Here is a 22500-nt window from a genome sequence, read left to right as displayed (position 1 = left end):
AGGTGAGAGAACACAGGAGGTGAGAGAGAGAACACAGGTGAGAGAACACAGGTGAGAGAACACAGGTGAGAGAACACAGGTGAGAGAACACAGGTGAGAGAACACAGGTGAGAGAACACAGGTGAGAGAGCACAGGTGAGAGAGAACACAGGTGAGAGAACACAGGTGAGAGAACACAGGTGAGAAAACACAGGTGAGAGAGAACACAGGTGAGAGAACACAGGTGAGAGAGAACACAGGTGAGAGAGAACACAGGTGAGAGAGAACACAGGAGAGAGAACACAGGAGGTGAGAGAACACAGGTGAGAGAGAACACAGGTGAGAGAACACAGGAGGTGAGAGAACACAGGTGAGAGAACACAGGTGAGAGAGAACACAGGTGAGAGAGAACACAGGTGAGAGAGAACACAGGAGAGAGAACACAGGTGAGAGAGAACACAGGTGAGAGAGAACACAGGAGAGAGAGCACAGGTGAGAGAACACAGGTGAGAGAGCACAGGTGAGAGAGAGCACAGGTGAGAGAACACAGGTGAGAGAACACAGGTGAGAGAACACAGGTGAGAGAGAGCACAGGTGAGAGAGAGCACAGGTGAGAGAACACAGGTGAGAGAACACAGGTGAGAGAACACAGGTGAGAGAACACAGGTGAGAGAACACAGGTGAGAGAGCACAGGTGAGAGAACACAGGTGAGAGAACACAGGTGAGAGAACACAGCAGTGACGCCTCCCGGTCTGCTCTATAGGGCGTGGAGCCTCGTCAGCACACCTGTGTCTGATTACACAAAACAAATGTGTCAATTACAACAAAGAACATGTGTCAATTACAACAAAGAACATGTGTCAATTACAACCCACCAATTAGTGACACCACACACACTCACACCACAATGTGAATGTGTCACCAGAAGACAGTAAGTAGACCCTCCACCATGTGAAAGTACACATAACAGTGATGGTGATGGTGATGAGGATGATGAGGATGATGAGGATGAGGATGAGGATGAGGAGGAGGATGATGACGTGTTTTTTTTTTGTGGATATTTCCCCCCATCCTTTTTCCGTTTTTCTCCCATCCCAATTCGTTATGCCAATTCCCAATCCCCGTCTTGGTCGTTGCGCACTCTGCCCCCTACCGTCGGTCTGGGAGGGAGGAGACTATCACATGCTTCCTCCGACACATGTGTACCCAGCCCACCGCTTCTTTTCACCTGGCAGCGCGGACTCTCACTGGGAGAGTGTAACGTGTGGAAGGTGAAGGTTACACTACCTCTCCCAGATCCTTCCCTGGCTGTGCAGGCGCCCCGACCGAACTGTAGGAGTCGCTGTTTACAACGACCAGGACCCCTCCTCGCCGGGCTTCCCACCCGCTAACAATGCCAATTGTGTCAGTATGGACGGTCGGCCAAGCCGGAGGCACCACAGCTGGATTCGATCCCACTGTCTCTGTGGTGGTGGGCAGACGCTTAGTCCGCTGCGCCACCCGGTTTTTAAATGTGTTGCTGTTGTTAATTCTGGTGAACTCTCTCCTCCACAGGAAGCAGGTCGATACCCAGCGTACAAGGAGATGGTGGCAGAATACAGCTGGCTGAACACACGTATGTCTTTCTTTCTCAACTATACACACAGAATATCATTTTACAATATGACAAAAAATATCATCCCTCGGGCCGCAATTGGCCCGCGGGCCGCGAGTTTGAGACCCCTGCTATACAGCATAATGAATCCGGCGTCCCAGAAAGTATTCCATGCGATCTGGTGAAGCCCTCGCTTCAGGCTAACAGGAAAGTCCGCCCGGGGCGTTTTCAGTGTGACACCAGGTCTGCAACAGGGGTTACTGCATTCTCGAGACAGCGCCACTACCAGGATCTGGCCGGTACTGCACTTTCTGAGTCCCAATATGCCTTTTCCAGCCAAAATACAGCTCTGTGATATTAATATCGAAAAAAAGGAAAAACTACACAAAAACGAGAATCTTCGTTTCCGGCACTCAACCGCTGGGCCACAGAAATGAAGATTCTCGTGAATGGCACCCAAAGGGTTAATAACGTTAGTCCGGCCATAGAAACAAATATACTAATTATTGCATTTTAAATGTAAGGAGTAAAAAGTATGTTTTTTTTCTCTGAAATGTAATTGAGTAAAAGTACAAGTATACAAACCTAATAGTACTCGAGTAAAGTACAAATCCCCCAAAACAGTACATTGTAACAAAGTACAATTACTCAAGTACTTTACACCCCTGGGTGGGGGTGGTGTATCTGACGAGGTTAGTGGGAGAGGGGGAGAGGGGACTGAGGTACTGTTGACTCCTCTCACTCCTTATTGGAAAAGTGCCTAAACATACCATTACATAAAGATGTGTAAAACACACATTTTCTGTGATATTGTTATTGTTGACTTTGGACATGTTCTAGGTAAGACTTCAAGCTATGGCGCCAGCAGTGTTGTCAGCTAATAACTATAGAGTAGATCAGTGGTTCCCAAACTGTGGTGCGAGCGCCCCCTCTAGGTGGTGCGTGACATGAAAAGGCTAATGGTGGTACATTTTTTTTTGTTTTTTTTTGTTTACAATAAAATGTCATACAAATCTTAGTCAAACCTTTAGTATTATGGATATTAAACATGCTGGCAGAGTACATGCATCCATGTTGTCGTGAACATTTTAATTAAATAAGGAAATTCCCTATCCATCGCCGTGGGAAGAGATAAAATAAAAAATAAAATCTGTGCACGGAGACCAGCAACAATTTTTTCTAACAGAAACCCATTGGGGGGGGGGGGTGTCGGCTAGGTGGGGAGGTGACAGGGGGTGCACGGCCAAAACAGTTTGGGAACCGCTGGAGTAGATAGATCTGCAGGCATCTGTTTGCAAAATAATAAAATAAAAAAGAAACTCTGTAAATATGACAATAGTGATTATTGCTGTTGTGGAAGAAAATTCAGAGTGTTTCCTTTCAAAAGAGGCCACACTTGTGCCTCTGCTACAAATGGTTCCCGAATAGCGTCCAATTAACTTTCAGTACCCAATCGACGGGCGTTTGATGCTAAATTTGCAGGTTAGAACAGGGTTTGCACAAGGTCCTTGAAGTGCTTAAAGAGCTTGATTTTTTTTTTTACAAAAAAAGTCAAGGCCTGGAATTCCTTGAAAACAGCCAATTTTTTAACAAGGTGCTTAATAAAAATGTATTTGAAATTCAAATCAACCATTCGCATTGAACGTTTTGTTCATCCATGATAAAATAGTTCTGAATCAAGAAATAGACTTTTTCCATTTAAAGTGTAACTAATTGTCGGAAATGTGTCATAAATATTGGATCAGATAAAAAAATAAAAATTTTAAACAACGTTTAAAAGAAAAAGAGTGCTTGGGAAAGTACTTGAAAGTCCTTGCATTTAATTTTGCAATGTCTGTGTGCCTGTTAAAACAACAAGGGACTCGGCACTGAGGCGTGTTGAAGAGACCAGAGCCTCAGCCAACACACACACACACGCACACACACACGCACACACACACACACACACACACACACACACACACACACACACACACACACACACACACACACACGCACACACGCAGGCCTGTGGATGTATTATTGTTATTAACTCATTCAGCGCCAGGGATTAGCCGGCTCCCGTTGTAGCTAGGCCACGCTTTAAAGATAGGAGTGCGTCACCTTGTTTGTAGAGCTAAATCTATATTCTATATTATAGCTATGGAGACAATACTATAGTCATTTGACACTGACTTTCTTCTGTCCAAGATGCAAAAAAGAGATCATCTTTTCATGCATACGTTCATGTGTTATCCCGTGGTGAATATAAGTATAATTTCAGAGTGATCCGGGATAATTCCTGGGAAGCGAGTAATGGGGCGCAACGTGAATTCTACTATAAGCGTTGGCGTTTCTTGCCTGGACACGCTACTATTTCCAAATCAAATGTATATAATAGGTATTATGTTTCTTCATGAATGCATGAAAGGGGGGGGGGGGGGGGGGGGCGTTTCTGATGCTTTGATTGCCAGTAACGGCATTTATATTGAACACTAAAAACGCTGATCAGCTGGATCGTTATCAAAACATTGTTGGATCAAGCTTAAATTGATGCCAGATAGTCCTTACCTGTAGTCGGTGGTATTCCAAAAATAATATTCCAATTGTCTGATCGCAATTTCCAGTATTGGTGTCCATCTGGTCCCGGACATAATTTGACACAACTTATGGATAGAGTGTGCCAGATGCGCTTGGAAGTGCTCGGATGAAGCGACTTACTCGGCTCCGTCTAAATATAGCGCCCGGAGACATTTGAGTGTAACACAGAGTTAGATATAAGGTTTCAGGGTGGGCGACACTGCCATCTGGCAGGATGCGGCCGGTATTGCAGTTTGGCGATCTCAAAATCCTTTCATATGGCAAAACCGAGGTCAATGGATGAATAATGAATAAAAATAGCGAATAAAAGACCAAAACCCGAGATATCTCGGGTCTGGCAGCCAACGCATGGCGAGTTAACCCGAGATATCTCGGGTCTGGCAATTAAAGAGTTAATGTAATGCTGACAGGACTGTTCTTAGTTAATATCTTGATATTATTTTGTTCATGCGACGCCCCGTTTTTTTGCTCCTTTTATTTAATACAACATTTTGAACTCTGTTCCAGTTCTCATCTTTATTTCTGAGGTTTATGTTTTACTTCAAGCTTGTTACAATATAATATAGCCGACATACAGACACTCATCTGCACCTTTGTTTACACTGTTTATTTTTCTCATATATTTTTTATTTCAGATCAAATTATATTGCCTCTATTTATGTCTTTCTACTACCCTGCTCACACCTGTACCCCCCCCCCTCCCCCACGCTGCTAGGGTGCCTGCATTTCCAAGGGGATCAATAAATAGGCGAGTCAATATATGGTTTAACCCCAAAAAAATGGATACAAAAGGTTTTTCAATGGATTCTGGTAGTATTGGGCGTGCTAAATAACATACTAAAAGTCGACCAAAATCGACCCCTCCGAAAGCCGTCATTTCCAAGATGGCGCCGGGGCGATTAAAATGGCTATATCTCAAATTAAGAAAATGGTGCAAAGGATTTCTCAACTGATTCTGGTACCTCTGGGCATGCTCACTAACATACTAAAAATCTAGGAAAATACACCTTCCAGAAAGGCTTCATTTTCAAGATGGCGTCCAAAATTGCGGCTGGCCAAGCTTAAAATGGCTATATATATGTCAATATAAAAATGATATAAATGATTTTGTCATTTGATTCTGGTACCCCAAGTACCCCTAGACATACTTAGGAACATACTAAAGTTTTAGGGAAATACACCTTCCGAAGAGGCTTAATTTTCAAAATGGTGTCCAAAATGACGACTGGGAGCTTAGAATGCCTGCATCATCAAAATGGCTGCCTGTAGCTTATTTTGGCTAAAATTAAAATTGGTTATTATATTCAACCTAGAAAGCTGGCTTTGGTGTTGAACACAAAATAAATGACCCACTTATTGTGGTCTTTAGGCCTACTCATCATCATCTTCAGGATCCTCTGGGAGAAACTTGTTATGTGGATTGTCACATTCATGAAGTTGACATGGTCCACAGACAGTAGTACAAGGTAGTCCATATTTTCTGCATGAGCAGCGAAGTGTCTTGCAGGCAGTGGTACAGTTACAATGAATGACCTTCAAGAGACTGTCTGGAGCAGCATTCATTGTTGACATGAGTGGGACAAATCTATTGTCCTGCAGGTTCCAGCCCCAGTCTAGAGCATACCATCATCTGTTCCCATCCAGACCATGACCTGGTAGTATGCTCTACGACAGTGGAATTTGGTAGCAGATTCAGTTGGTGGTAGACGTTCAGGCGTTACCGTTGATGAAGCTGAGACAACCTTCTTGCTGAAAATGTTATATCTCATTTTTGCAAGCGAATCTGTGCACTTTCCACCAAAAAAGACAGCCATTGCTTGGCACCCAAGGTCATCGATCACATCTGTTGTCTGGTTTGGTACAGTGAATGCATTGGCACAAGCCTGAAGGACAGGATCCCCTTTTACAAGTTTTTGGAATGCTGTCTTTTTTGCCAACTCCGAAGATCCGGGAAGTTGTGTCACAGCCAGTCACAGCATGGATGAACAGCAACTGAGAACACACATCCTGTCCGAGTACTTCTTTCAAATGGTTTATGGCGTACACTTTAAAACTGCCATCAGCTTTCGACTTGTCTGATCTGAAATAAAGGCCCTTGCTATCTCTCTGTGCATAGTAAAGAAGTAAGACGAGGAGATCAGTATCTTCTCCAATCAGCGTCGTGGTGTGAAGAAGAGATGATCCCACTGCGGCCCTTACTATGTCTACATCAGCATCTCCAAGTGAATTGACCACAGTGCAATCCCGTTCTTTCAGTTCATCACTTATCATGTGGATCAGTTTCTGTTTATTCAGATCTCTTGACAGGAACTCCTCCTTCTTACCTGAGAACTCTGTCTCAGCAGTGAAGTTGACAATGGGATGAATATTGTTTCCTCTTCTTTGATGTGTGTTGTCTTTAATGGATGGCCCATCCTCATAGCCATCAAACACAATGGTTGTAGCTGAGCCATAATGTTGGATGGTGAAGTCTGCATATGACTGTGCAATTTTACCATAGCTTTGTCCGTGCTTCCATTGTATTCGGTGAAGGAGTGAACCACCATCAAGAACATAATGCTCCGTTTCTGGTACAGAATCTAGGATTGCATCACTTGCATGATCACAGATCGCGTGCGCTAGTTGTGGTTTATCAGCTTTGCGGAAGACGTTTCCGGCTTCAAAGAGGGCAGGAGGGAAAGGACTGAGTTCGTAACGCATAACCTCCTCCAATGACAGCTCTCCAGTTTGGGAGACAATAAGGAAACGTTGAAAAAGAAGTGCAGAATCAATGATTCGATCAGGAGCAACCTTGATAGACGATTTTTGTCCAAGGGTTATGGCTTTATCCTTTCTACTAAATGAAAATGTGAATGCCGGCTGTCCGATCATTTTGTGCATGATGTTGCGTCCAACAGAGTCATAATCATGCACGTTCACTCCATCCTCAGCGACAACACCTGTAACAACATTCCTTAAAGAAGAGTCTGGAGAGAAAGGTGAACATATAGCAAGTTTTGAAGTGATCTTCTCCAGGTCAGCAGCATCCCTTTTCATCCTTGCCTCTGTTGAATCCTTGTGCTGTTCTGATGTTGTGTATGTCTGGTTTGAGAACTCCTGCATTGCGGTGTTATACTCTGATGTTATGCCCTTTGACATTGTCCAAAGGGATCTCTGATTGTCGGTCATTCCACTTCCATGTGTCATCCCTCCTGTAGTCTTCAATGACCTCATCAATGTTGTTTCGATTACAAGATCTGAGCTGAGGCCTGCCCATGATTGGCTGCTGCGACGGATAACATGAAAACCCTTTTAAAATTGTCTGAAGACATCTGGGTGGTTGATGTGAAGCTGACTCATCTCTTGGACATAAAAGTGTGCCGATTTCAAGTAATTGTAATGCCCAGCCGCAGCGAATATCGGCATGCATTCAGAAACAGCGCGTAGGTGCAAAAGCCAGGAACCTGTGCGATCTGCTGTTATCAGTGACCTAGCAACTTCTAACATGTGTTGGTAATTTAGCCACAAATGACTAGTTTTGGATCTAGCACACAGTTCCATCTTCCTTTTTCCCAGCTCTTCATTTATTGTAATGAGGGTCTCTGATGTGAACACTGTTTCCAATGGCATTTCACCCTTAACTATTGAGGTATACATTGCTTCAGACTGTTCAACCATTGCTGCAAATTCATGACTATCATCTACCATTTCTGATATTATCATGCGGTTAAGACATTTGTCAACCAGAAGATGGCCACGGAATGCTCTCTGAACTGATTTGCCTGTCATCATATGGGCTACTGAGTTCTCCCCATAGACTACCCCTAGAATGTCCTTAAGTCCTGTACCGTCCATCAGTGTACCAATTGCTCCTAGCAAATTCATAAATGTGTGAAATCCTCCTAGGAGCAGGACAAAGGACTTGAGGTGACTGCACTGTGGTGAATCTAGGATTATCTCTGCTGCTTTCCAATATAGGGGTTGGTCAAATGTAACTACTGGGGCAAGGTGGTGTTTGGATGCCAGACCACAAATGAACTCCAGTGTTGACAGAATGCATGTTTTGTCTCCGGAGTACATGTCTATCATTGGTAAGTATCTCACTGAAGACTGCCCTGGATGTTCATCTCCCTTATGAAGAATGTGCATCATCCCCTGCCAACCAGGTGCAGGCTGTTTGAAATTGAACGATAACTCCCAAAGCAGATCAACCATCTTGTTACATTCTGCAAGTCTTGGAAGTTCTTTAAATGTGGTGTCTCTGCAAAAGTGTTTGGCAAAGTGATAATCTATTATCACAACTTTTGACCTCTGCACAAGATTCAGTTCATTAATTCTGAACCTCGGAATCCTTTGGTCTGTCTTCTGTCCTGGTGTCAAGGCAGCTATCATGCCCATCCCATGAAATGTCCCTTTCCCATCAATTGTTAGAATATTATGATCTACATTGTCTGCAGCAAATAAGACGGTCGTGTTCAACACATCAATATCCTTACCAAGCATGTTTGGTGCAGTACAATTTGCAGCATTCATTTCAAACCTCTGCAGTTCAGAATAGGAAGAGCAGAATCCCATCTTATTCAGCATATCTACAATGAACCGAGACCGGTTTAAGTGGTGCATTTGCACTGCTAGGCCAATTTGCAAAGGGGCAAGGACAGCTCGTGGTCGGACTGCCTGTATGATTGCGTGGCCAATACTAGCAATTTTCTGCTCTGTCTCTTTACCGACAAACAAAGCTTTTAACACAATGTGGAGTGATTGTGGAATATAATCAAGGGCATTCTGTAGTTTTAGTGTCTCTGTAGTCGGGTACTCATTAACAGGTGGAACATTAGTCATTATGTCACTTTTTATGAGTTTTGCAGCTGTTTCAATTAAGTGTCTCTTCTCAGACTCTTCATCACTGTTTTGTTTTGTGTTGTTATAGTAGGATCTGAGTATGTCTGATGTTTTCTCTCTTATTGTAACAATACAATCCAAGCCATTTCCTTCTGCAATAAATATGCTATTTGCATATCGTTGCATCAGCAATGTTTTTAGGTATTGATTACTATATGGGATGGAATCGGCCTTAGACAAATACTCTTGCATTTTACACCTAAGTGCAGAAACGGTCAGCTGTCCATCATCATTCGTTTCAAAGTAAGCACACATTTTTGAGAAGGCTTGTTCTTGGTCCTCATTCTTTGGCCTTCCAGACTTTCTCCGCTTTGGATTACAATCAGGCTGAAATTCCATGGGAACATCACGGTCACACCGGAAATGTGTGCTACAAGCATTATGATACACACAGTCTGCAGCATGTAGATCACTATTATAGTATTCAATTCTACCTTTGACTTTGAATGACCACTCATCATTTCGTTTATCACAGCTTTGCAATATAGACTTTGCAAAGTTGTCTGTTTTCACGTAACTGTAGTCGGCACGTCCTTCATGAACATTTGTGCCGCAGAAAAGGCAATCAGTTTGGCTATTGAATAGAGCTTCAGACTGCCTAGTACTAGTCCTTTTATTAGTGGTACTTGATTCACCGCTCTGTTTCCTCTGTAAATGTAAATCAAAATCTCGGCTATGTATGTACATTTTGCGGCATTCTGAATGTACTTTCATGCCAGCAGTCACATGAACAGTGTCACCTCTTTTAACACTAGCTTTATTGATCCCATCAGCACCTTTCTGACGAATTTCAACAAAATCACTTCCATCTTCCAATTTACAAATGGGACAGATCTGGGCACTGAATTCACTCATCACTTTAGAAATCAGATAATGGTCAAAAAGAAGGATTCAACTATGCTAGCTTGAGAGCTGGAGAGTGCAAACACCTCTGGCAAAGACTAGGATGAAACTGGGGCTTAAATAACACTGCCAGGCCAGACACGCCCAGGCATGCCCAAACACAGGACTAGGTCAGAAAAGAAAGAAAGAAACTGATTCAGAAAAAGAAGGCTTCAACTATGGTAGTTTGGGAGCTGGAGAGTGCAAACACCTCTAACTATAACAACTATAATGGTCAAAAAGAAGGCTTCAACTATGCTAGCTTGAGAGCTGAGAGTGCAAACACCTCTGTCAAAGACTAGAATGAAACTGGGGCTTAAATAACACTGCCAGGTCAGACACGCCCAGGCATGCCCAAACACAGGACTAGGTCAGAAAAGAAAGAAAGAAACTGATTCAGAAAAAGAAGGCTTCAACTATGGTAGTTTGGGAGCTGGAGAGTGCAAACACCTCTAACTATAACAACTATAATGGTCAAAAAGAAGGCTTCAACTATGCTAGCTTGAGAGCTGAGAGTGCAAACACCTCTGTCAAAGACTAGAATGAAACTGGGGCTTAAATAACACTGCCAGGTCAGACACGCCCAGGCATGCCCAAACACAGGACTAGGTCAGAAAAGAAAGAAAGAAACTGATTCAGAAAAAGAAGGCTTCAACGATGGTAGTTTGGGAGCTGGAGAGTGCAAACACCTCTAACTATAACAACTATAATGGTCAAAAAGAAGGCTTCAACTATGCTAGCTGGAGAGTGCAAACACCTTTTTTAGTAAGCTATTTGTATTTGTATAGTCATTTTAAGCTCCTGGGCGCCAGTTTGGACGCCATCTTGAAAATGATGCCTTTCCGGAAGGTGTATTTTCCTAGATTTTTAGTATGTTCACAAGCATGTCTAGAGGTACCAGAATCAAGTGAAAAATCATAGTTATATATTTTTTTCTATTGAGATATATAGCCATTTTAAGCTTGGTCTGCCGCCATTTTGAACGCCATCTTGAAAATTAAGCCTTTCTGGAAGGTGTATTTTCCTAGATTTTTTGTATGTTAGTGAACATGCCCAGAGGTACCAGAATCAGTTGAGAAATCCTTTGCACCATATTCTCAATTTGAGATATAGCCATTTTAATATCTCCACCGCCATCTGGGACGCCATCTTGGAAATGGCGGCTTTCGGGGGGTCGATTTTGGTCGACTTTTAGTATGTTATTTAGCACGCCCAATACTATCGGAATCCATCGAAAAACCTTTTGTATCAATTTTTTTTGGGTTAAGTGCTTTTTTTTCATAGATTGACTCGCCTAAAAGGAATATCTTATCTTATCTTAAACTCCTGACCTCCTTTCTTCCCTGTGTTCCTCTCCCTCCACAGTGGCCAATGGGAGCTATGCACCCTCCACAGTGGCCAATGGGAGCTGTGCACCCTCCTCCCAGGGATCCGACTCCTCCTACTCCTCCGCCTCCTCGCTCTCCTCCGGACCCCCCCTCAGCTCCCTCAGTGGCCTCCCCCGGGTCCTCAGCTCCCTCAGTGGCCTCCCCCGGGTCCTCTTCCCTCCTTCCGTCTTCGGCTCAGAGATGGCGGACATCTGCCTCACCATGGACGAGCGCTCGCGACGCGCCGGCGGAGGCAGAGGCAGCAGCGCCGAGCGGACCACCTCGACCGCCGTGCAGACCGACCCCTACCCCCCAGACCACCGCCACCACGACCCCTACCCCCCAGACCACGACCCCTACCCCCCAGACCACCGCCACCACGACCCCTACCCCCCAGACCACCGCCACCACGACCCCTACCCCCCAGACCACGACCCCTACCCCCCAGACCACCGCCACCACGACCCCTACCCCCCAGACCACGACCCCTACCCCCCAGACCACCACCACCACGACCCCTACCCCCCAGACCACCACCACCACGACCCCTACCCCCCAGACCACCACCACCACGACCCCTACCCCCCAGACCATGACCCCTACCCCCCAGACCACCGCCATCACGACCCCTACCCCCCAGACCACGACCCCTACCCCCCAGACCACCACCACCACGACCCCTACCCCCCAGACCACCACCACCACGACCCCTACCCCCCAGACCACCACCACCATGACCCCTACCCCCCAGACCACCACCACCACGACCCCTACCCCCCGGACCACCACCACCACGACCCCTACCCCCCAGACCACCACCACCACGACCCCTACCCCCCAGACCACCACCACCATGACCCCTACCCCCCAGACCACCACCACCACGACCCCTACCCCCCGGACCACCACCACCACGACCCCTACCCCCCGGACCACCACCACCATGACCCCTACCCCCCGGACCACCACCACCATGACCCCTACCCCCCAGACCACCACCACCATGACCCCTACCCCCCAGACCACCACCACCATGACCCCTACCCCCCAGACCACCACCACCATCATGACCACGACCTCCTCGCGCCTCACGCTCTGCGGTCCAGCGGCCGGGCGGTCGGCGCCGAGACCAGCCGGACTCTGGGGGCCACGCTGATACTGAGGGACACTGTGATACACGGGAAAGGGGAGGGGCCCAGGGAAAGGGGAGGAGCTGGAGGAGGAGGAGGGGGAGGAGGAGGGGGGCGGGGCCGGGGGGACCAGGAGGACTCTCCGAAGACGGCGATGCTGAAGGCCCTGAGCCGACCCAGGAAACCCATCCGGCGCTCCCAGAGCCACGTCACTGAGACAGGTGAGAGGGGACTCCCAGCCAGAGCTGAGACAGGTGAGAGGGGCTCCCAGCCAGAGCTGAGACAGGTGAGAGGGGACTCCCAGCCAGAGCTGAGACAGGTGAGAGGGGCTCCCAGCCAGAGCTGAGACAGGTGAGAGGGGCTCCCAGCCAGAGCTGAGACAGGTGAGAGGGGCTCCCAGCCAGAGCTGAGACAGGTGAGAGGGGACTCCCAGCCAGAGCTGAGACAGGTGAGAGGGGCTCCCAGCCAGAGCTGAGACAGGTGAGAGGGGACTCCCAGCCAGAGCTGAGACAGGTGAGAGGGGACTCCCAGCCAGAGCTGAGACAGGTGAGAGGGGACTCCCAGCCAGAGCTGAGACAGGTGAGAGGGGACTCCCAGCCAGAGCTGAGACAGGTGAGAGGGGACTCCCAGCCAGAGCTGAGACAGGTGAGAGGGGACTCCCAGCCAGAGCCACGTCACTGAGACAGGTGAGAGGGGACTCCCAGCCAGAGCCACGTCACTGAGACAGGTGAGAGGGGACTCCCAGCCAGAGCCACGTCACGGAGACAGGTGAGAGGGGACTCCCAGCCAGAGCCACGTCATGGAGACAGGTGAGAGGGGACTCCCAGCCAGAGCCACGTCACGGAGACAGGTGAGAGGGGACTCCCAGCCAGAGCCACGTCATGGAGACAGGTGAGAGGGGACTCCCAGCCAGAGCCACGTCACGGAGACAGGTGAGAGGACAGGTGAGAGGACTCAGGTGAGAGGAGTCAAGTCAAGAGTCAAGTCAAGAGTTTTATTTGTCACGGCATACAAGTATACAATGAAATGCGGGGGGTCTTGCCCGCAACGATGTGCAATACAGTGGTACAACATATAATAGAATCCAATAAAAAACAACATTGTGCAATAAACAGGTAACATGGTGGGACATCACGGTATCTGTACATAAGTTATTTACAGAGCATGAAGGACATGCTAGGTCCTGTGGTAGTGCAATACACTGTTACTGTTGCTATACTATTTTTAAAGTGACCTTTCCTTTGTGGCCATAAGTGTGGGCGTGTGCGGCATGAGTGTGTGCCCGCTCATGTTAAAGTGGCTGCTAGTGTGTGAGCGTGCACAGCGTGCGTGTCGTGTGTGTGCTCCTGTGTGCTTGTGTGTGGATAGTTCAGTGTTCTCTGGCTGTGGAGAAAGGGGGAATCGGTACCTACTCTACTCTACTCTACTCTACTCTACTCTACTCGCTTTAGGTACCTGGTACTTCGTTCCTTTTCCACTGCAGGTACTAAAATAAAGTACTCAGTTTGTCTCCGTGTGGGGAGGCGGGGCTGCTGGTGTACAGCTGAGAGCTCCATAGCTCTGTGAGAGCTCCAGCATAGCTATGTCCGTGTCATGAGCTAGTAGGCGCAAGCCAGAGTAAAACACAGTTTTCAATCAATCAATCAATAACAACATTAACGAGACTCTCGTTGTGTCTATTCTGATAACGCTAACGTTACCTCTCATTGTGTCTATTCTACAAGCGTTAACGTTAGCTAGGCTGTCTATGCTAACGTTAGCATTAGGCTAACAAGCTGTAACGTTACCAGTCGCGTCTATTTGCTAACGTTAGCATTAGGTAATAACCGGTTTAAAATGGATGGTGATTACCTCACGTTGTGTCTATTCTATTAGCATTAACGTTACTCATACAAACAATCAATAGCGAGTTATATTGATCGCGCTATGTACGATAGCCATGCTAAAACGCTAGCACAACATCAGCACAACATAAGCTTAAGCCTTAACAAGTCAGCGATCTTTTTGCGAGACTAAACTCTCCGCTCGGTGGCAAATTGTGTTGACGTCGGTTTTGTTTAATCAATAAATGAGGCAGAATACACAGTGACTGTATTGTTTGTTTATTGAACTTGTGTCTGCTGCAACCATAATGAAATCCTATGCGAGACATTCAAGATGGCGGCTCTCTGTTTTCGTTCAGACTCTCCAAACAGTGACGCGTCTCTCTTCTGACCAATCAGTGGTCTGCAGTTTTTCACGTGACATTTATGGTACCAGTTCTACCCGCTTGGCACGCGCTTGGAACCAGAGTCGAGCAGGGACTAAAAAAGTACCCGAAAAAGTACCTGGTACCAGGTAGTACCAGGTACTTTGGTAATGGAAAACCGAAAATACCGAGTAGAGTAGAGTAGAGTAGAGTAGGTACCATGCAGTGGAAAAGCGCCATTAGTCCGCTGCGCTACCCGGTCGCCCATGATTGATCCTTTATCGAGGCCGTCAGGACAGACACGCCTCAAATAGATCCGCCATCAGCTCTATTGTCAATCTTTCAAAATGTCCAGTTGCTATCGCATGCACTTATCTGCGTGTTTCACATATATGTACATGCTTACCAACTGTTTCGCTTGTTTCACTGCAACACTATCATCACCGACATCTAAGAAGGGAGATCCCCCTTGAACGGCCCTTCTAAGGTTTCTCTCCTCCACATTGCCTGTGGTGCATCTTTTCCCTATTGCTAGGTTTTAGTGAGTTTCTCCTTACCTTCGCGTGGGGTATGTCTGGGAGTGTTGCATTAATTTATTTTAAATGTTTTGGACTTTATGGTGTTTTTGTTTTGTTCTTGACCTATTGTGATGTTTCTTCTTGACTTGTTTAAAGAAGACGTGTCCGGCCCCATGGGGACATTAATAACGTGTGTTGTCGGGCCTTAAAGAAGACGTGTCCGGCCCATGGGGACATTAATAACGTGTGTTGTCGGGCCTTAAAGAAGACGTGTCCGGCCCATGGGGACATTAATAACGTGTGTTGTCGGGCCTTAAAGAAGACGTGTCCGGCCCCATGGGGACATTAATAACGTGTGTTGTCGGGCCTTAAAGAAGACGTGTCCGGCCCCATGGGGACATTAATAACGTGTGTTGTCGGGCCTTAAAGAAGACGTGTCCGGCCCCATGGGGACATTAATAACGTGTGTTGTCGGGCCTTAAAGAAGACGTGTCCGGCCCCATGGGGACATTAATAACGTGTGTTGTCGGGCCTTAAAGAAGACGTGTCCGGCCCCATGGGGACATTAATAACGTGTGTTGTCGGGCCTCACAGATACATGTGATTTGATTTGATCTGACCTCTGACCTCCCTCCCTGCAGAGGACAAGCAGCAGAAGAGGAAGCAGCAGAAGGCAGAGGGCAGTAAGACGCTGCAGCGCTCCAAGACGTTCGTCAGCCTGCTGTTCAGGAGGAAGGGGAGGAGTCGCTCCAAGTCCCCCTCCTACCAGGACAGAGGTGAGAGGTCACGAGGTCACCCTGCTACCAGGACAGAGGTGAGAGGTCAAACGTTAGACAGCAGCGAAGCTGGAGACGAAGCTACAAGCTAACATGGAAGCTAACACGAAGAATAATGCAAGCTAGCCTCCGGATCAGGCTAGAAGCAATACAGAATGCTAACGATGCTAACGATGCTAACCAACACGCAGACTGGACTCGATGCAATACAGAATATTCAGAGGAGCATGGAGGCTAATTCGGGAGTAGTGGAACGGACGACCCCCAAAAGAGGGACAAAGAGACGCTGGATACAACCGGACCGGCCAGGATGCGAGCATGGAGGTCACCCACACCAACCGGGAGCCGAGCGCCGAGATCAACCAGACCAGCCAGGACTCAAATAACGAGATCTCACACCAAACAGGACCCGAGCACTGAGGTCACACACACTGACCAAGATTCAATACCACATATACATATTATTTGATAGTGAATGGAGGTTATGATTCGAGACACACTGCAGATAACACACAGACCACTGGGAATACAGACAAGGTGAACACATTAGTTGGGGAGGTTGGGACTTGATTCGGGACATATAATATAAATAACACGTACTAGACTAAACTGTAGACACTAACACACAGGACACACAGCTAAGACGACGGGGAACATGGGGAATCACATTCGGAGACCGGGAGCTCTGGAAATGTACCAACATATGAAAGATAAAAATTAAAATAAAATGTTGGACAATAATAGGGACATTGGAGAATCCCCATTGGGGATATCTACGTCGTTATAGGAGGGGCCCTCTCCAGGAGAGCCTTACCCCTCCAACAGGGTTAAAAAGAATTACCTGGGAAGCGCCAATTGTCTTTTTTTTAGTTATGTTAGAATAGCAGTTGCTTTGAATGTGCACATGGACAATTGTGAAGGACAAGAATTCAAAATGTTGGACATGAAGAGAGGCTTGGAGAATCTCCTTTGGGGGATATCTCCGTCTCTAGGGGGGGGGGGGGGGCATCTTCAACAGGAGAGCTGATTCCCCTCCAAACGGCCAGCGGGGGAAAGAGTGCTAAACATATGGCTTATTAAATTCAAGGGACCCGTGTCGCTGAGGGCTCGGACGGACCTGGGATGTGGGGGAGCCCGGTGGGGTGGATGTGTGGATGTGTGGGAGGGGGGGGTCCCTCTCATGGGGGTCTGGGAGGCTGAACGCAGCCAAATTCAAGGGGCCCATGTTAATGTACTGTTATGTTATTGATGTCATTGTAGGTATTGTATAAGTGTTGTTTGTCTATAAATGTTAATAAAAACGTAAGTTTAAAAAAATAAAAATAATAGTAGGTAAGGGATATGTACAGATATAGATAGTATAATATGTGTAACGGTTGTGACACTGTCACCCCTGCGTTGTGTTTACCTTCGATGCCCCGAGGGAGTTTCGAACCCGTGGTCTCCCGCACCGCGGGGCGACAGCACAGACCGCTATACCAAGAGGTGAACTCACTTCTTGGTAACGTGTCTATGTGTCTCTTAAGGGAGAGTGAGTTTAACTCGCAGTACCGCTACTCGCCACAGTCACTTCACAACACTTGGAGTCCATCGTGACTGCGCCTCGCGGTGCCGTCTGTTACATGTAAAGAGTAGGGATGTTCGTAAAGAGTAGGGATGTGGCTTTTTTTTACCTATATCCAATATACCGATATTGTCCAACTCTTAATTTCCGATACCGATATCAATAATAATAATAATAATTTCAGGTAATTAACATTACATATCTCTTGTCGTGGAATTAACACAACATTATGCATACTTTTGACAATAAATAAAATAATAATTTGTTCTTACTTGCTTGCCTGGGTAAATAAATGTAAAAAAAAAAAAGTCAACCGATACCGATCATTTCCGATATTACATTTTAATGCCAATATCGGTAGGCCGATAATATCGGACATCCCTAGTAAAAAGATAAGATATTCCATACATAACACAGCACAGGGTGTGTGGTGCTGGAGTGCTGCCTGGTGCTGCAAACTCATATATTCATATATAATCACTGACACACAAATAAGTCTCTCTCTCTTTCTTTCTCCCATTCTCATTCTCTAGACAAGGACAGCAGGGGGCGCCCTTTCCATCTCCTGAGCTCCCCGAGGGAGACCCGCGCCGGGGTGAGGGAGGGCCGGCCGTGCGCCCAGACCCTGGCGCAGGTGGAGGACATCGCCCGCAGACTGTTGAGTCAGGACGAGGTCGCGGCTGTGATGCGACACTGTCAGCGGGTGAGTCCTGGAGCCACAATGGCTGCCTCAGGCAGGGTGAGTCCTGGAGCCACAATGGCTGCCTCAGGCAGGGTGAGTCCTGGAGCCACAATGGCTGCCTCAGGCAGGGTGAGTCCTGGAGCCACAATGGCTGCCTCAGGCAGGGTGAGTCCTGGAGCCACAATGGCTGCCTCAGGCAGGGTGAGTCCTGGAGCCACAATGGCTGCCTCAGGCAGGGTGAGTCCTGGAGCCACAATGGCTGCCTCAGGCAGGGTGAGTCCTGGAGCCACAATGGCTGCCTCAGGCAGGGTGAGTCCTGGAGCCACAATGGCTGCCTCAGGCAGAGTGAGTTATTAAGCCACAACTCAGACATCACTAGCCACCAGCCAAATGCTATCAAATCTTGACTGTGGTCGGTAGGTTTGTCTCTATGCTAACAGCCCATCTAACAGGTAACTTGTTCAGAAGTACTATAGTACTATTATAACACTATAATCTATTAGGCTGGTGGTGAGTTAGAGAACACAACGTTCCTGTCAAGGACACAACGCCATCATCATTCCCCCAATTTGTACTACGTCTGAAAAGGAGTCTTAACTGTCGGTCTTAAGGGGTTTGTGTGTCACACGGTGTCGGAGGCATACGGGCCCGAATCCGAGCACGATCGCCCCCAAAAGCAGTGTCATGACAACGCTGCGTTCCGCGTCCGGGACCACTTGAGAAGGTGGTTTTTGGGGAGTGAATCAGCGTACCCCCCGCGGGGGGACGGAACGATGGCAAAATGTGCAAACAACTGTACCGAAACACGGACGAGGCTCGCTGTGACAACGTGGCGACGACACGAGCGAACGAGACCACGGCACGACGAGACACGCGACGATATCAATATCATGTTTGATAAGGATTCCCGCGGAACTGGCCATCCTCCTCTCAGTCAAGAGAGCACTGTCGAGTGGTGGGCGACTCGTGTCGAGCGGTGGGCGACTCCTGTCGAGCGGTGGGCGACTCGTGTCGAGCGGTGGGCGACTCGTGTCGAGTGGTGGGCGACTCGTGTCGAGCGGTGGGCGACTCCTGTCGAGCGGTGGGCGACTCGTGTCGAGCGGTGGGCGACTCGTGTCGAGCGGTGGGCGTCTCGTGTCGAGCGGTGGGCGACTCCTGTCGAGCGGTGGGGCGACTCGTGTCGAGCGGTGGGCGACTCGTGTCGAGCGGTGGGCGACTCGTGTCGAGCGGTGGGCGACTCCTGTCGAGTGGTGGGGCGACTCGTGTCGAGTGGTGGGGCGACTCGTGTCGAGCGGTGGGCGACTCGTGTCGAGCGGTGGGCGACTCCTGTCGAGCGGTGGGCGACTCGTGTCGAGCGGTGGGCGACTCGTGTCGAGCGGTGGGGCGACTCGTGTCGAGCGGTGGGCGACTCGTGTCGAGCGGTGGGCGTCTCGTGTCGAGCGGTGGGCGACTCCTGTCGAGCGGTGGGGCGACTCGTGTCGAGCGGTGGGGCGTCTCGTGTCGAGCGGTGGGGCGACTCGTGTCGAGCGGTGGGGCGACTCGTGTCGAGCGGTGGGGCGTCTCGTGTCGAGCGGTGGGGCGACTCGTGTCGAGCGGTGGGCGACTCGTGTCGAGCGGTGGGGCGACTCGTGTCGAGCGGTGGGCGACTCCTGTCGAGCGGTGGGCGACTCGTGTCGAGCGGTGGGCGACTCGTGTCGAGCGGTGGGCGACTCGTGTCGAGTGGTGGGCGACTCGTGTCGAGCGGTGGGGCGTCTCATGTCGAGCGGTGGGGCGTCTCGTGTCGAGTGGTGGGCGTCTCGTGTCGAGTGGTGGGGCGTCTCGTGTCGAGCGGTGGGGCGTCTCGTGTCGAGTGGTGGGGCGTCTCGTGTCGAGCGGTGGGCGTCTCGTGTCGAGTGGTGGGCGTCTCGTGTCGAGTGGTGGGCGTCTCGTGTCGAGTGGTGGGCGTCTCGTGTCGAGCGGTGGGGCGTCTCGTGTCGAGCGGTGGGGCGACTCGTGTCGAGCGGTGGGGCGACTTGTGTCGAGCGGTGGGGCGACTCGTGTCGAGCGGTGGGGCGACTCGTGTCGAGTGGTGGGGCGACTCGTGTCGAGTGGTGGGGCGACTCGTGTCGAGTGGTGGGCGTCTCGTGTCGAGTGGTGGGCGTCTCGTGTCGAGCGGTGGGGCGACTCGTGTCGAGTGGTGGGCGTCTCGTGTCGAGCGGTGGGGCGACTCGTGTCGAGCGGTGGGGCGACTCGTGTCGAGTGGTGGGCGTCTCGTGTCGAGTGGTGGGCGTCTCGTGTCGAGTGGTGGGCGTCTCGTGTCGAGTGGTGGGCGTCTCGTGTCGAGTGGTGGGCGACTCGTGTCGAGTGGTGGGCGTCTCGTGTCGAGTGGTGGGCGTCTCGTGTCGAGCGGTGGGGCGACTCGTGTCGAGCGGTGGGGCGTCTCGTGTCGAGCGGTGGGGCGACTCGTGTCGAGTGGTGGGCGTCTCGTGTCGAGCGGTGGGCGTCTCGTGTCGAGCGGTGGGGCGTCTCGTGTCGAGCGGTGGGCGACTCGTGTCGAGTGGTGGGGCGACTCGTGTCGAGTGGTGGGGCGTCTCGTGTCGAGTGGTGGGGCGACTCGTGTCGAGTGGTGGGGCGTCTCGTGTCGAGTGGTGGGGCGTCTCGTGTCGAGCGGTGGGGCGTCTCGTGTCGAGCGGTGGGCGACTCGTGTCGAGTGGTGGGCGACTCGTGTCGAGCGGTGGGCGACTCGTGCCACTGTGGGTCGTTTCGGGAACTAAACCAGATTGTAGTGCAGGGCTATTCAACTGGCGGCCCGCGGGCCAGATCCGGCCCGCCAAGCAATTTGGACTGGCCCGCGGAAGATTACATGATATAAACAAAAAAATAAATTTACTTTTTTTCTTTTCATGACAACGTTCACACGCACAATATACGCTTACCTAGCATTTGCATCACTGTTTGCGGGTAGCCCTCACTTCCTATGAACCCTCTTTCTCTGCCATTGCCCAGTCAAAGAAGTGCAATCGCTCTCATTAGATGTGTGCATGTAGGCTAGGCCTGTCTGCCCCCCACCCCCCTGATGTTTGAGAGTTAAGAGTGGACAATAAGTGCTAATAAGATGCTGTGATTTGCTGTTGTTGCACAGACATGAAGCACTTTTTCATAAGCTCAGCTGCACTATAAATGTGTTTTTTTGTTCAAGTGTTGATGTTGGAATGTTCAGATGCACATCATGCACTTGTTTGTTTTTTATTTTATTTTTATATTGAAATGTTGAGGAGGAGATGTTGCAGTTGTTGCACAGTCATAAATGAAGCACTTTCTGCAGGAGATGTTGCAGATGTGGCACATAAATGAAGCACTTATTTTTAAAAGTATACTACTTTTGCAACGTAGTTAAATAAAAGTTGTGAAAATGTGGTTGCGTGTTGTGTCAAGTGTACATATATTCATAGCACGGGGGGGAGGCGCCGTGGCAGTCCGGCCCCTGGCCCCTTGGGTTTCTGACAATGTGGCCCCCTGAACAATTTAGTTGAATAGCCCTGTTGTAGTGCGTCGCTCTCGGGACGGAACGGAGCGACCGCTCCTCATGAGAAAACGTCCTTCCTGTCTCCCCTGGCCGCTGATCCAGTCTCTCTGATTGATCAACGTGTCCTCCTGTATAGCTGTGACAAAAGACTGATCTGGCCATTTATGATTATTAGGATCAAATGATAAGAAGGCCTCTCAGACATTGAGGACAACACACACACGGGAGATGTCCTAACCCAGCTGTACAGTAAATGACCCAGTATGGCTTTGTCAGTATTCCAATGTACAGTGTACAGTGTCCCCCCCCCCCCCCCACCTCCAATGTACAGCCCCACCCAACCCCACCCCACCTACCCAACCTCCTCCAATGTACAGAATCTAGGTCTGGTGCAGGCCGGACTGCCCCCCCCCCCCCCCCCCCAAGGACTTTGGACTACTTAAAATAGACTCCCCCTTCCACCTGATGGACATATACTATGTACCTGTACTATTATTATTTATTATTTATATACATATAGAACTGCTCCACATGGTTTTTAATATATCATGCTTTAAGTATCTCTCTCTCTCCCCCCCTATCTCTCTCTCTCCCCCCCCCCCCTCTCTCTCTCACCCCCTCTCTCTCTCCCCCCTCTCTCTCTCCCCCCTCTCTCTCTCACCCCCCCCCTTTATCTCTCTCTCCCCCCCTCTCTCTCTCACCCCCCCCTCTCTCTCACCTCCCCCTCTCTCTCTCCCCCCCACTCTCTCTCACCCCCCCCTCTCTCTCTCCCCCCTATCTCTCTCTCTCCCCCCCTCTCTCTCTCACCCCCCCTCTCTCTCACCTCCCCCCTCTCTCTCTCCCCCCGTCTCCT

At 49.2% G+C, this 22500-nt stretch overlaps 1 protein-coding gene across 1 annotated transcript in view; it reads left to right on the top strand.

Annotated features, from left to right (window-relative positions):
- The window catches only part of LOC311234834 (PDZ domain-containing protein 7-like), a gene marked incomplete at both ends in the record, with an annotated part of 85908 nt that overhangs the window by 33364 nt on the left and 30044 nt on the right, over positions 1-22500 (top strand). Inside the window, 4 exons of the mRNA XM_084322077.1 lie at positions 1535-1595; positions 11313-12635; positions 15762-15896; positions 17994-18163. Of these exons, the coding sequence (XP_084178203.1) occupies positions 1535-1595; positions 11313-12635; positions 15762-15896; positions 17994-18163 (1689 nt within the window). The remainder of the gene's footprint in view (positions 1-1534; positions 1596-11312; positions 12636-15761; positions 15897-17993; positions 18164-22500) is intronic.

This window comes from Notolepis coatsorum (assembly GCF_963971535.1).
Source record: "Notolepis coatsorum genome assembly, chromosome: 9".
NCBI classification, from domain to species: Eukaryota; Metazoa; Chordata; class Actinopteri; order Aulopiformes; family Paralepididae; genus Notolepis; species Notolepis coatsorum.
Note: the sequence above shows the minus strand (reverse complement) of the source record. Positions and strands in the feature narration are given on the sequence as shown.